This window comes from Mobula birostris, chromosome 7 (genome assembly GCF_030028105.1).
Source record: "Mobula birostris isolate sMobBir1 chromosome 7, sMobBir1.hap1, whole genome shotgun sequence".
NCBI lineage: Eukaryota > Metazoa > Chordata > Chondrichthyes > Myliobatiformes > Myliobatidae > Mobula > Mobula birostris.
In genome coordinates, this window is record NC_092376.1 from 39,339,218 (window position 1) to 39,353,437 (window position 14,220).

A 14,220-nucleotide genomic window follows, 5' to 3' on the forward strand; every position below is an offset into this window, starting at 1 on the left:
TGAGGATTTTTTTAATAAACAATGTCTCACTACATTCCCTTCAAAGACAGCTGAGTCATGACAGCCCCACATCCATATTTCTTCTCTCTCAGTGTTTGCAAGAAAACTACCAAAAATATCCTGGGGTTTGATTATACTAGCATGCAGCTGTTTTGCCATAGAAGCAGTGAGCAGACAGTGGCAATGATAAAATGGCTGTTTTCAGATGGGTGGTCTGAGAAGAATACTGACTGCATTACCCCATACAGGGGACACAATCTTAGAAGCCAATCTTGGAGAGTTCAAACCAAATTGATTAGGAACGCTTAATCGTGATAAGATTAAAACGTTATTGAAAATGGCATGACAAAGAAGAATTAAGGGTGTTTTACTCATACAAGTAAAATACTTACAAGACAGAGAATTTAATTATTTAGTCCAATCTAAAATTATACTAAAGAAACATTTACAACAAGGAGATTTAGCCCCAGAAGGATCAGACGACAGGAGCCATCAGATAGATAAAAGAGCTAAAATAAGGTTCAAAGCTGATGACATGGAGAGAGCTGAGAAAGCAAGGAGGGGGAGAAAAGAGGAGGATAAAGTATTGCTAGATACAGGAGAAAGTGGTAGTGTGAATGAGGAAGACAAGTAAACGAAGGGACGTAAAACTGAGAATGGAAGAACAACAGAAGTGGACATATATTGGAAAGGGAAAACAGAATAAGGGAGAGTTTAAAAAATGGAGGGGTCAGGTAGCAATTTAATCCATAGAGCCTGAAAACATTAGGTGATCCAAAACTTGATACATGTACAGTATCTATTCTCCATCATAAACATGGCAATTCTGAGAAGGGAAATTACTGTTTTTGGGCCTTTCACAACATCATTGAAACTTCAAGTTAGGTCTAGATGTTTCAATCCCTTTGATAAGCAGATCCTAACTCGGGTCATAGCATAGAGATCTTGGGGTGGGGCTTGGGAAGTGGCAGCTGCTTCCCAGGGGTCATCAGGTAGGCACCCCGCTTCTTAGATGTTTCAGCAATTTAAGCCCAGCAGTGTGACCTGGCACCCACCTTCTCATCTGGCCACCCATGGGTCATTGTAGAGCCCAGCTGCATTCACTCACCTTCATCCCTAACCAGTGGCTGCCTCGCTCAGCTGCCTCCGAGAGTTCTTTATAGCTTGCCGCTGGCCCTGGCCTTGGACTCCCAACCCCTTCAGTAATCTGACCACGGAAGTAGCCACAAATCTTCTGCGGACAACCTCTACGAGGAAACTCTACACTTTCCATCCACGCAGCTTAGGATGTGGCCAGCTCAGTGTATTATACATGTTTCCACTCTTACACCTCGCAGACTGCGTGGTTTTAAAACTGAGGACAATTTGGGAGAAGATATGAATAATTTCACTCTTGATACAAGTAAAACAAGTTCAGTAAATCGTATTAAGAGCGTGCAGAATAGAAGCATGAGTGAATCCTGCAGCATCTTGCCTCTGCTCTACTATTCTTTAACCTACACTCAGCGGCCGCTTTATTAGGTACAGGAGTGGAGCACAGTGTGCTCTTCTGCTGCTGTAGCCCAAACTCTTCAAGGTTCAGTATGTTGTGCTTTTGGAGATGTTTTTCTGCATACCACTGCTGTATTTTAGTTACCATTGCCAATACAAAGTGGTTTGAGTATCACAGAAACTGCTGATCTCCGGGGATTTTCACATACAACAATCTCTAGAGTTCATAGAGAATGGTGTAAAAGATTTTTTTAAAATCCATTGAGAGGCAGATTTGTGGGGAAAATACTTTGTTAATGAGAGAGGTCAGAGAATGGCCAGAGTGGTTCAAGCCAATATGAAGTGACAGTAAACTCAAATAAATATACATTAAAACAGTGGTGTGTAGAACAGCATTTCTGAATGTCTAACATAGCAAACCTTACTGAAGTCCAGCAGCAGAGATCAGCAACATATACTCAGTAGCCACTCTATTAGGTACAGGGTAAAGTAGCCACTGAGAGTATATTATTGAATTGGATTTGAATCAGATAAAGTAGCAAACTGCATATTGAGCATAACAACTCAGATTCATTTTCTGGTCTTTGGGAAGAACCAGACACTGCAGATCTTTTCAATGTCCCTTGACTACAGGAATAAAGAACCATAAAGTATTCATACTCTTAGCTGCTTCCCAGATGCTCTTGTTATAATGTCCATATGTTCAATTGAGATTTATCTAATAGAAGTGAGTAGATGCTGATTTTGGTCCAACAACAAACTCACTATAAATTCAGAGCAACACACACAACATTTTGGAGGAACTCAGCAGGTCAGGCAGTATCTATGGAAAGGAATAAACAATCGATGTTATGAGTCGAAACCCTTCATCAAGACTGGAAAGGAAGGGGGAAGAAGTGAACCAGATGAGGAGGAAAGTATGTGGGTGTTCTTTTATCTTCAGCCTTTTACCTCTTCCACCAATCAATGCCCAGCTTCTCACTTCATCCCCCTCTCTCCCACCCTCCCACTTTCCTCTTCACCTGGTCTCACATACCACCTGCCAACTTGAACTCCTTCCCCTCCCCCCACCTTCTTATTCTGGCTTCTTCCACCTTCCTTTTCAGTCCTGTTGAAGGATATCTCGGCCCAAAATATCTTCTGTTTATTCTTCTCCATAAACGCTGCCAGACTTGCTGAGTTCCTCCAGCATTTTGTGTGCATTTCCCTTTATTCATCACTGGTGACCATTTCATGCTGAACCAGTCTTTCTGTAATCACAATGGCTTTGTAATATAGTGTTAAGCCTCCAAATCTATGTTTTGTTATATGGTTTGTCTTCACTTATCTTGTCTGAAGCTAATAATTGCCATTTGGAAAATATACAACGACAGAACTACAATCCCATTTACTCATCTTCAGCATAAGTTACTGTCTTTCGCAATAAAGAAGAGGCACCATGATAGCGTAACAGTTAGCATGACACCATTACAGCTCGGGGTGGAATTCAGAGTTCAATCCCGGCATCCTCTATAAGGAGTATTTGTATGTCCTCCCCATGGAGTGTGTGGGTTTCTCTAGGTCCTCCAGTTTCCTTCCACAGTCCAAAGATGTACCAGGTAGGTTAATTGGTCATTGTAAGTTGTCCCATGATTAGGTTAAGGTTAAATCGGGGTTGTTGAAGATTACTGCATCACTAAATCAATTAATTAAGTAAATAAACAGTTGGAAAGAGATTTCAAAGTAAAACTATTTCAGGGGGTCAAAACAACAGAATTTTCTCTTTTTTTGTTTAAGGTGATGTCAAAATAAAATTAAGTAGTTCACTTTAATAAGTCTTGAGACATACTTTCACCGAAAGACTTCAAACACATATGAAGCTCTAAGGCACAGAGCCTCGGAGCAGCACTGCCACCTAGTGTTGGATGCTAATTCTTTCACATACCAAATCAATTTCATTTTCAGTATGCATGGTATTAAACTTCATAATGCTATACGTTTACCCCAACAAATCCAAATGCACTGAACAAAACTTTCAAAAAACACTTGTATGACTGTTAACAAAGCCTCCAGATAAGATACCATGATAATATTAATTGTTGTCTGCAATTCACATCGAAGTTGCTGATGAACGCAGCAGGCCAGGCAGCATCTCTAGGAAGAGGTACAGTCAATGTTTCAGGCGGAGACCCTTCGTCAGGACTGATTGCGTGTTGTCTGCAATTGCTAGGTTTATCCTGCACCCTTTTTAGAATAAGGATATAACATACACAAATTTCCATATCTCAGATACCACCCACGAATTTATAGTTGCTTGGAAAATTCAGGTTTAAGGCAATTTTCTCCATTACATCTATCAGCAGTCAAGGATCGATTCCACCTGGATTATATAAGATACACCAAAACTAAGCAAACTATTTTTCTTGTACCTCCTCTTTAATAATCTTTAGTCCATCCAGAATCTCAGCTTCGATGGTTCTCTAAGAGAATATTGTCCTTGGTGAAAACTTTTCAAGTACTTGTTTAGCACCTTCCCTTACCTTTGCCCTCTGGCGTAATGAGTGAATTTCCATTTGATTTCTGATCAGCTTCACTTTTATTCTTACAATTCTTCTTCACGTCAGTATTTTTGAGTTTTATGACTGCTGCTAGTCTCTGTCTTCTAAACTCTGTTTCTTTTTCTATTTTCCTTTTCCATCTACTGTTTTTTTCCTTCAATCAGCCTGGTTCACACTTGTGTCAACAACCAGAAATCTAGCTTTTTTTTTCTGATTTTTATCTTCTGGTTAGCCATGACTTTAACTTCTCTATGCTTTTTCCTCATAGGAACATACCTATATCATAGAGAAAAAAACACCTCCACTCTACCTGCTAAGGCAAGTTCTCCTCTTGCTGCAATGAACCTGACCCTTCCCCTACAGACTTTTTTTAAATCACAGACTGGTCTGTATTATTTTTTTTTGAAACCACATATTATTGTTATCACTGTTTCCTATAAATTCCCCAACTGATACCTGCTTCACTTGGTTTTAATCTCTTCCAAGAACCAAGGGCAAAAAACTGCTTTTCCAACTGGGACAAATTAACATTAACTAATGTTGTTTTCTCTTGAATGCGACTCAGAAACATCTCCTCTCTTTAGCCATTATTGCTATCTGGGTCTATATTTTGAAAGTGAAGTCCTCCAGTTTCACTACCCTAAAGTGTTTTGCAAATCTCTACAATTTCCCTGCAAATTGTTTCTGAATACATCTTCCTGGTAAGCAGCCAATTGAAAAGCCCAGTAATATAATCACACCTCTAATGTTTCTTAGTTCCAAATAATATAGATGAGCTTGATTGTGCCAGGGTATCTTCTCTCCAGCACTACAATATTCTCCTTCATCAATACTCAATTGCCCTCTTCTTTATCTTCCCCTATCCTTCCTGAACATCTTTTATCCAGACACAAACAAGAGAAAATCTGTAGAATCTAGAAATCCCAAGCAACACGCACAAAATGCTGGAGGAGCTCAGCAGGCCAGGCAGTATCTATAGAAAAGAGTACAGTCGATGTTTCAGGGCGAGACCCTTCATCAGGACTGCAGAAAAAATAATGAGGAGTCACAGTGAGAATTCCTTTTATCCAAACATATTTAGCGCCATTCTTGCCTTTTTTTTTCCGGTTAGGTCTTTGCTATTAAGAAGTCAGCAGGAGAAAGGGTGGGCAGCTTCAAGTTCCTTGGTATCAACATCTCAGAGGATATATCATGGGTCCGACATATTGATGCAATCACAAGGAAGGAAAGCCAGTAGCTCAACTTCAATAGGAGTTTGAGTCAATTTGTTACGTCACCAAAGACTCCAGCAAATTTCTACTGATGTACAGTGAAGAACATTCTGACTGGTTCTATCACAGCCAGGCATGGAGGCTCCAATGCACAGAATCACAAGAAGCAACAGAGTTTTACTCAGCCTGCTCCACAAGGGCATAATCCTCCAATATCAGGGATATCTTCGTGAGGCGGTGCCTCAAGGAGGCAGCATCCATCACTCTGGGCCCTCACCATCTGGGACATGCCCTCTTCTCATTCTACCAATAGGAAGGAGGTACAGGAGGCTAAACATCCACACTTAGTGATTTAGGAACAGCAAATTCCTCTCTGCCATCAGATTTTTGAATGGTCCATGAATCCATGAACAGTAACTTTCATTCCTTATTTTTTGCATTAGTTGTTTTGTAATTTATGGTAACTTTATGCCTTTGCACAGTGATGATGATGGCTGGTTCTTTGCTTTGGAGGATCAAGAGGGACAGACAGGTGACCCACGGGTCTGGGCCACCTACATGCAAAGTTGAGACTGCGATTTCCAGCGTCATCTAACACCTGTCATTTCGCCCCTTCTCCATCACTGTAGGACTTCTCTTCCCGCCTGCGCTGCATAGGTTTATAGTGAGGATTGGTGCGCACAGACTGTTCCACTCTTTGGGCTGGGAGGCATTCTACGATGGCACAGTGAGCTGTGGTGACCACAAAGCTGTAGGTTGAGTATCAGAGTTTTCCTTCTCCCAGACAGACTGCCTGGCAAGGCTAACAAGTCCCATCTACCTGGGTTTGGAATCAGAGTTGTTCTTCTCCTAGGCTGGCTGCCAACCAAGGCCGATGAGCCCAGCCTGACGGGCAGTTATACCTTTGCACAGTACTGCTGCCTCAAAACAAAAACTTTCACATCAGTGATAATAAAGCTGTTTCTGATAAAACCAAGATCTCACATAGTTAAATGCACCTGAAGCTCCTCTGCCTTTGGTAATACATTTCTGGTGTTTACATATATGTAATCCAAACCTTCTGAGCCATCTATTCTTTTTTAGGATCATGGAGTAATGACACGGAAACAGGCTCTTTGAACACCATGCCCATACTGTCAACAATCATTTACACAAATGCCTTGAGAGGCTGGTCAAGGACTACATCTGCAGCTTGCTACCATGCACTCTGGACCCCCTACAATTCACCAACTGACACAACCGATCGACAGATGACGCAATAACCACAGTTCTACACACCATCCGAAGATCCCTGGAGAGGAGGGATGCTTATGTGAGAATGCTGCTCTTAGACTACAGTTCAGCATTCAACACCATAATTCCGTCCAGGCTCGACAGGAAGCTCAGAGACCTTGACCTTCACCCTGCCTTGTGCAGCTGGATCTTGGTCTTCCCATCAGATCACCGGCAGGTTGGCTCCCTCCCCTCTGCCCCTCAACACAGGAGGCCCCCAGGGCTCTGCCCTAAGCCCCCTCCTTTACTCTCTGCACACCCATGACTATGTCACCACCCACAGCTCCAATCCGCTAATTAAAACTGCAGATGATACTAAATTGATTCGCATTATTTCAAATAATAGCAAGGCAGCCTACAGAGAAGTCATCACCCTGACAAAATGGTGTGAAGAAAACAACCTCTCCCTCAATGTTACAAAAACAAAGGAGCTGGTTGTGGACTACAGGAGGAAAGGAGATAGGCTAACCCCTATTGACATCAATGGATCTGGGGTTGAGAGGGTGAACAGCTTTAAGTTCCTCGGCATCCACATCACTGAGGAACTCACTTGGTCTGTACATACTGGCTGTGTGGTGAAAAAAACACCAGCGCCTCTTTCAGCTTATGCAGTTGAAGGAGTTCGGCATGAGTCCCAAATCATAAGGACTTTCTACAGGGGCACAATTGAGAGCACTCTGACCAGCTGTATCACTGCCTGGTATGAGGACTGTACTTCCCTCAATCGCAGGACTCTGCAGAGAGTGGTGCAGACAGCCCAGCGCATCTGTAGATGTGAACTTCCCACTATTCAGGGCATTTACAGCAACAGTTGAGTAAAAAGGGCCTAAAGGATCACTGGGGACCTGAGTCACCCCCAACCACAAACTGTTCCAGCTGCTACCATCCGGGAACGATACCGCAGCATTAAAGCCAGGACCAATAGGTTCCGGGACAGCTTCTTCCACCAGGCCATCAGACTGATTAATTTACGCTGACATAATTGTATTTCTAAGCTATATTGACTGTTCTGTAAGACATAATCTTATTGTATTATTACAACTACTATTCTAATTGCCATACTATTTATTACAAATTACTAATTTGCACATCGCACATTCAGACGGCAACGTAACAAAAGATTTTTACTCATGTATGTGAAGGGTGTAAGAAACAAAGTCAGTTCAATTCAATTCAATTCCTACATTAAAAACATTTTTATTCTTCCTAGTTCTCATCAGCTCACTCCCGATCCTACCACTTGTCTACTCAATAGAGGCAACTTAATTAAATAATTAAATAACATGCCTTTGAGATAAGGGAGGAAACCAGGTCACCTGGAAGAAAACTCCACGATCAAAGAAAGAAAATGCAAACTATACCCAGACAGCACTCAATGTCTGGATTGAAGCCAACTCTCTAACACTGAGGGCAGCAACTGTTTTAGTCCACAGACCTTTGTCTTTTACTTGCTTTAAAAGGATATTGTATTTATTAGCAACATATCAGCAAAAAGATGTCATACAACATCATACAACCAGTATGATAAGATGGATTCTTGACCTCACAATCTAACTCATGAACTGTAACACTTGATTCTGCACTGTTATTATTTTACCTTGTACTACTTCAATGCATTGTGAAATGAATTGAAAAGTATGAGCATAATGCAAGACAAGCTTTTCATTGATACATGTAATAATAACTAACCAAATTAAATATCCTATAACCTAATTCATCTTTGTTCTGTACTGTCAAATACAGATTACATAAAGTAAAATCAGAGATGAATTTTACGATTTAAATGAACTAAATCTGAAAAAGGGGTTACAGAGTGGAGATGTGTCTCTACCAAAGAAGGTGTAATGTTCTCCTTCATTCTGCTAGCCTGCAGATCACCTTTGGGTAAGGTGTAGCACCTGCTTAGCTCCCCGATCAGGATCATTTAAAGCCATGGGAGTAGGTGGTGGTTGGTCGTATGAGCAGATGGTGAAAATCACAAGTCCTGGTAATGTGACCAATGATGCCAGGCAATCTCTGAAGAGTATTGATAAAGGTTGGGGTCACCCATCTTGTAAAGACACTGCTTAGAAGAATGCAATGGCAAACCAGTTCTGTAGAAAAATTTGCCAAGAACAATCATGGTCATGTAAAGACCATGATTGCCTATGCTATATGACACGACACATAATGAACAAACAAAGACTGAAAAAATGTAGTTCAACCTTTTAACACATACAACTACAAACAATTAAATGACCACAGAATGGATTGTTGTAGCTGTGCTATTTTGAGGTACTTACTTGACTAAAGGCCTCAGCCTGCAGTAAGATGTCTTGTTTCAGCTTTGTTGCTTGACTTGCATGGAAAGATTGCTTTTGGCTTTGAATGACAAAGACAACTTCATTCAGTTCTGTAAAACAAGAGTCACACTAAGAGTAAAATGACATTGTAATAACATATCATTGCCTTCATATAATGTTAACAATATGAAGAATTATTCAAAATCATTTTTTGTAAACTTTACATATAGCTACCTAATATTACTACTAGGAAACAGAATATTTCTCTAATATGGATATTTGCAAATTACTTCAGAATCATCTAAAACTGAGCAGAATTCCTTCTACTATTACATCTTCTTCTATCTGATTAATATAGCCTATATCATTCCAACCAGTACAGTACAGTTTTGCAAATCACTCATCCTTGAAAAGATTGTAACTGTTGAAACAAATTCACCTTATTCATAAAGAACTTAAATGTTGGAATAAAAAATAAATAATATCTAAATTTATCAGAGACATCATCAGATTATTGATAGATTAGGCAAAACATTCTAAGTTGATTTCAGTGAGTATTAAAAACAAAATGCTGGAAAAACTCAGCAAATCATGTAGCATCTGTGGATAGAGAAGCAGTTAATCTCAGGTCCCAGACCCTTTAGCAGAAAGTATTGAAATCGGAATAAACTGCCAAAGGAAGCTTTGCTGTTTAAAAAGCATACTCCATTATTTTGCAAATAAAGCAGTTAGTATATTTTGCAAAAGTGTAGTCCCACTTAATATTCAAGCAGAGATTGATCAATGCTCAGATCTGCTTAGTAGAAGAGGTGAAAACATTTACAGCATTTAAGAAGTACCCTGCTACATAATGTTGGAAAAATAGGGAAAGACCTGATGAAAGCAGCACAAATCAAACACTTTGTGTTATCCATACATATTCCATTACCTCATGAATTGACCCATTTTATGTGGAATTTCAATCATGCACTGAGGAATTTCACATAATGCGCTGTTAGTGCTCCAACCCTGAAGCTGTAATGGTTTACCTTTCCACAGATGCTGCCTAATTAGTTCAGTTTTCCAGCAGTTTCTTTCTTCATCAAACATTTTCAGCAATTACAGTTGACATTTCCCCACCCATTCTCAATGAATATTCCCAATTCAAAGCACACACTTTGAAAATAGTACCATATAAAGTACTAAAAGCATTGTAACAAATGACGTGGCATTCTTGTGCACATGACTGAAATTCCACATAAAAAGGTGTTGATTAACCTTTACCAATATCTTCACAAGGGGATATTTATGGATGAAGAAGAACGGATATATAACATATGAGGTGACTGTGAAATGAATCATCAGAGATGCTGAAGCTGGTTGCTATAAAAGGTCTTTATTCACCACAAACAGGCCTACTGGGGTATCTATTTCTCCCCTCCCCATCTGGAAAGTACAGTGATGTTTTGTAAATTTTTTTAATACAAAAAGGACAATAGATGATTAACTGTCATCTCAAAAATTACTTACTTTAACATTTTTATTGTAGTGTGGTAACTTTTACAGAACTACATATTCACAGTGGGAGTACACCTCAATTAATATCCCAAATCCCAAACTCCTTTGAATATTCAAATCCTAGTAGCTGGTGTGAGGGTTTGTGAGCACAAAACACCAAATACCCAAAATATGCTGTACCTCATTTGTTATGGTGTTGAGGAATAGCTCCATGAATGTACAAACAACCAGAATATTAAATGACAAAACAGACATGCCCTGAACTATATATTAAATCAGTGACGTGTCTTCAATATAGTTAGTAGAGGAGATGACCACTCAGGGCCTTCCCCCAGTACTAATCAACAAGCTTCAAGACCTGGGCCTCTGTACCTCCCTCTACAACTAGATCCTTGACTTCCTCAACAGGAGGCCACAGTCAGTACAGAACAGTAATAATATCTCTTGCTCGCTGACAATCAACACAGGTACACCTCAAGGATGTGTACGTTTCTACTCTCTCTACACTCACGACTATGTAGCTATGCATAGCTCAAACTCTATTCATAAATTTGCTAATGACACCACTGTTGTTGGGAGGAAGTCAGACGGTGACAAGGAAGCATGCACAATCGAGACAGATCGGCTGGTTAAGTATGTAGCAACAACAACCTTACACTCAGCGACAGCAATCGGCTGTGGGCTTCAGGAAGGGAAAGTCAGGAGAACACACACCACTCGTCATTGAGGAATTTGCAGTGGAAACAAACATCAGTTTCACTTCCTGGGCATCAGCATCTCAGAGGATCAATCCTGGGCCTAACACATTGATGCAATCACAAAGAAAGCAAGTCAAAAGCAATACTTCATGAGGAGGAAATTTGGTATGTCACCAGAGACTATCAGAGTTCTACAGATATACAGTGGGGAGCATTCTAACTGGCTGCATCAGTGCGTGGTATGGAGGCTCCAATGCACAGGATTGTTAGAGAGCTGTGACTCAGCCAGTTCAATCACTGGCACTAGCCTCCCCAACATCAAGGACATCTTCAGGAGATAGTGCCTTAAGAAGGAAGCATCCATTAACAAAGACCCTCACCATCCAGAACATGCCACCTTCTCATAATTACCATCCGACTACCTACCCTATCTATACATTACATACAGTAATTTTATATACATCCCCTCTTCATTAGATTTCTGAATGGTCCATGAACCACTGAACACCACTTCACGAGTTCTCTCTGCTTAATGGATTTCTTCATTGTAACTTACAGTAATGTTTCTATCTGGCACCAAACTGCAGCCACAAAACAACAAATTTCATACAAGTGATAATAAATCTGACACTGATTTCATCAGTAAGATTTTAATGGGGGCTAATTAAAGTAAACATTCATCTTTTATCTTGTGCTGTGTAGTTACAATGATACAGAATTAAAAACTCAAAGTTCAAAGTAAATTTATTAACAAAGTACATACTGCATATGTCACTGTATACTACTATCCTGAGACTCATATTCCTGCAGGCATTCCCAAGAAAAAGGCACTCAATGCATTGGCTTCAATGGCCTTAAGGTATCGGTGGAATTTAAATTGTGAATATTTAATTTTTGAAAACTGTCTCTTTCTTTAAATAATATCTAACTTCCACGCAATTCCATAACTCCAGAATACCTTCTAACAACATAGAATAGTACAGCACTGAAACACACCCATTGGCCTACAAATTCTATGCCAACTTTGATGCCAAATCAAAATAATCCCATCTTCCCACATGTAGTCTGTATCTCTCCATTGCCTACCTGTTGACGCGCCTGCTAAATTATTTTTGAAAGTTGCTGTTGTGTGTGCTTCCACCATCTCCCCGGACAGCTTATTCCAAACACCTTCCACTCTCTGTGTAGAAATACTTGCCACATAAGCTTTAAACTTTTCCCAGCTCACATTAAAATCATGATCAGGGGAAAAAAGACTCTGAATACCTACACTAGGTATGCATTACATAACTTTATACATATCATTCAGGTAACCGCTCAGCCTCTGATGCTCCAGAGAAAACAATCCAAATTTGTCCAACCAGTCCCTATCAGTCATCTTGCTGAAACTCTTCCACATCCTTTCCATATCCTTCTAGTCACGTGGCAAACAGAATTACACGATCCCCCACATTTGGCCTAACAGAAGTTTTATACAGTTGTAACGCAAGTTCTCTATTTTTATTCTCCCATCACTCCTATCAATGAAGGCAAGCATGCCATTAGCCTTCTTTACCACCCTATCCACTTGTGTTGCCAATTCCAGGAGGCTCTTCCTTGACTCTGAGATCCCTCTTAAAATAAATACTAAGTGGCAAGACCCTTGCTCCCAAGGGTCCCACCACTTATTAAATATTTTCCTCTTACATTTTACCTCTCAAAGTGCCGCAGCTCACAAGTGTCTGATTAAGAGAGACTGGACCTTCTGTCCTCCAACTACAATAATACCCCTCCACCATTACCATCCACCTTCACTGGACAAGCCAATTCTGAATCCAATTTCCCAAGTCACTGTCGATCCCATACATCTTGTTTTTCTGAATCAAGTCTACCATAAGGGACTAAGTTAAAAGCCTTACGAAAATTCACCTAGACAACATCTATTGCTCTACTCTCATCAATCATCTTTGTGACCTCATCAAAGAACTGAATCAGGTCTTGTTTAAAGTCACTCCCTATCTCCCTACCATTACTACAGCTAGTTATCTCTTGAGTGTAACTGACAATTTCACCTCCACCACTAGCAAATCGGTCAACCGTTAATTTCTTCTTGAACCTTGTGTAATTGGACAATTATAAAAACAGGACTATCCTTTTCAATGGACAATTGTCCTCTGGCAATTTATTCCGTTTTCTTTTAACTGCACAATGACAATATTGTAAGATTCAGCTACTCATTCAACAATAAGATTGCTACAGTTGTCCCAGCATTGATAATGTAAAAAAAATTTATGTTATTTTTTACAGCCTCAGCAGTAGCTAAATTCTGCCACTTCCCACAGTATATTCTAAGTCATTTTAAGGAGTAATCATTGTTATAATGACAGGATGGGGTGGAGATACATCCCTCCCAAAAGAGGTGTAAGGCACTCCTACCTTCAGCTAGCCAGCAAGGTGTAGCATCTGCTTAGCCCCCCACCCCCAATCAGCGTCACATGAAGCCACGGGAGCAGGTAGAGCATGATCACATGAGCTGCTGGTGCTTATCACAAGTCCTGGTTATGTGACCACTGACGTCAGGCAGACAATCTCTGAAGAGAAAAGATAATGGCTGGGGCAATCTGTCTTGTAAAGACAACTACCCAGAAGGCGGCAATGGCAAACCACTTCCGTCAAAAAATTTGCCAAGAACAATCATGGTCATGGTTAAGACCATGATCACCCATGTCATATGACATGGCACATAATGATGATGATGAATGACAGGATGCAGAGCTGTCAGTTTTTTCTACACTTAAGAGTCTAAAATAACATGTTAATCATTTAGTCAGAGTCACAGAGCAACACAACACAGAAAAAGGCCCTTCAGCCCAACTCATCCACGCCAAGATGATCCCATTTGCCTGGTTTGGCTCATAGCCAGTTACGTACCAGTCAAAATTAATTTTAAATGTTCCCCAGCGCCCCTTTTCATATACCAACCTCGACATGAAGAAGTTGTCCCTCAGGTCCCTTTTAAATCTTTCCCCTCTCACCTTAATCCTACAATTTTACTGTTGTAATTGTAAATTTCAGTTATGTAGCAATTTTGTAATTACTGTACTAAATAATCAGTAAAATTAACACAATTAATAAAACTGAAAACAGATGTTCATTTTGCATTATTATCTTACTGGTTGTAAATCTCTACAATTTGGGGCTGATTCTTTGCAACTTCAAAGGTATTGCAAAAGTAAAAGGGAATTATTTCATT

General features: G+C 40.1%; 1 protein-coding gene across 3 annotated transcripts in view; it reads right to left on the reverse strand.

Moving 5' to 3' along the window:
* Nucleotides 1-14,220, reverse strand: part of b3glcta (beta 3-glucosyltransferase a) — a 192,895-nt gene that overhangs the window by 158,966 nt on the left and 19,709 nt on the right. For all 3 annotated transcript variants that reach the window (XR_011886565.1, XM_072262943.1, XM_072262944.1), the window contains exon 4: nt 8,794-8,903. Coding sequence is in view for 2 of the 3 variants with exons in the window: in XM_072262943.1 (XP_072119044.1) it covers nt 8,794-8,903 (110 nt within the window). In the remaining variant the exon portion in view is untranslated. The remainder of the gene's footprint in view (nt 1-8,793; nt 8,904-14,220) is intronic.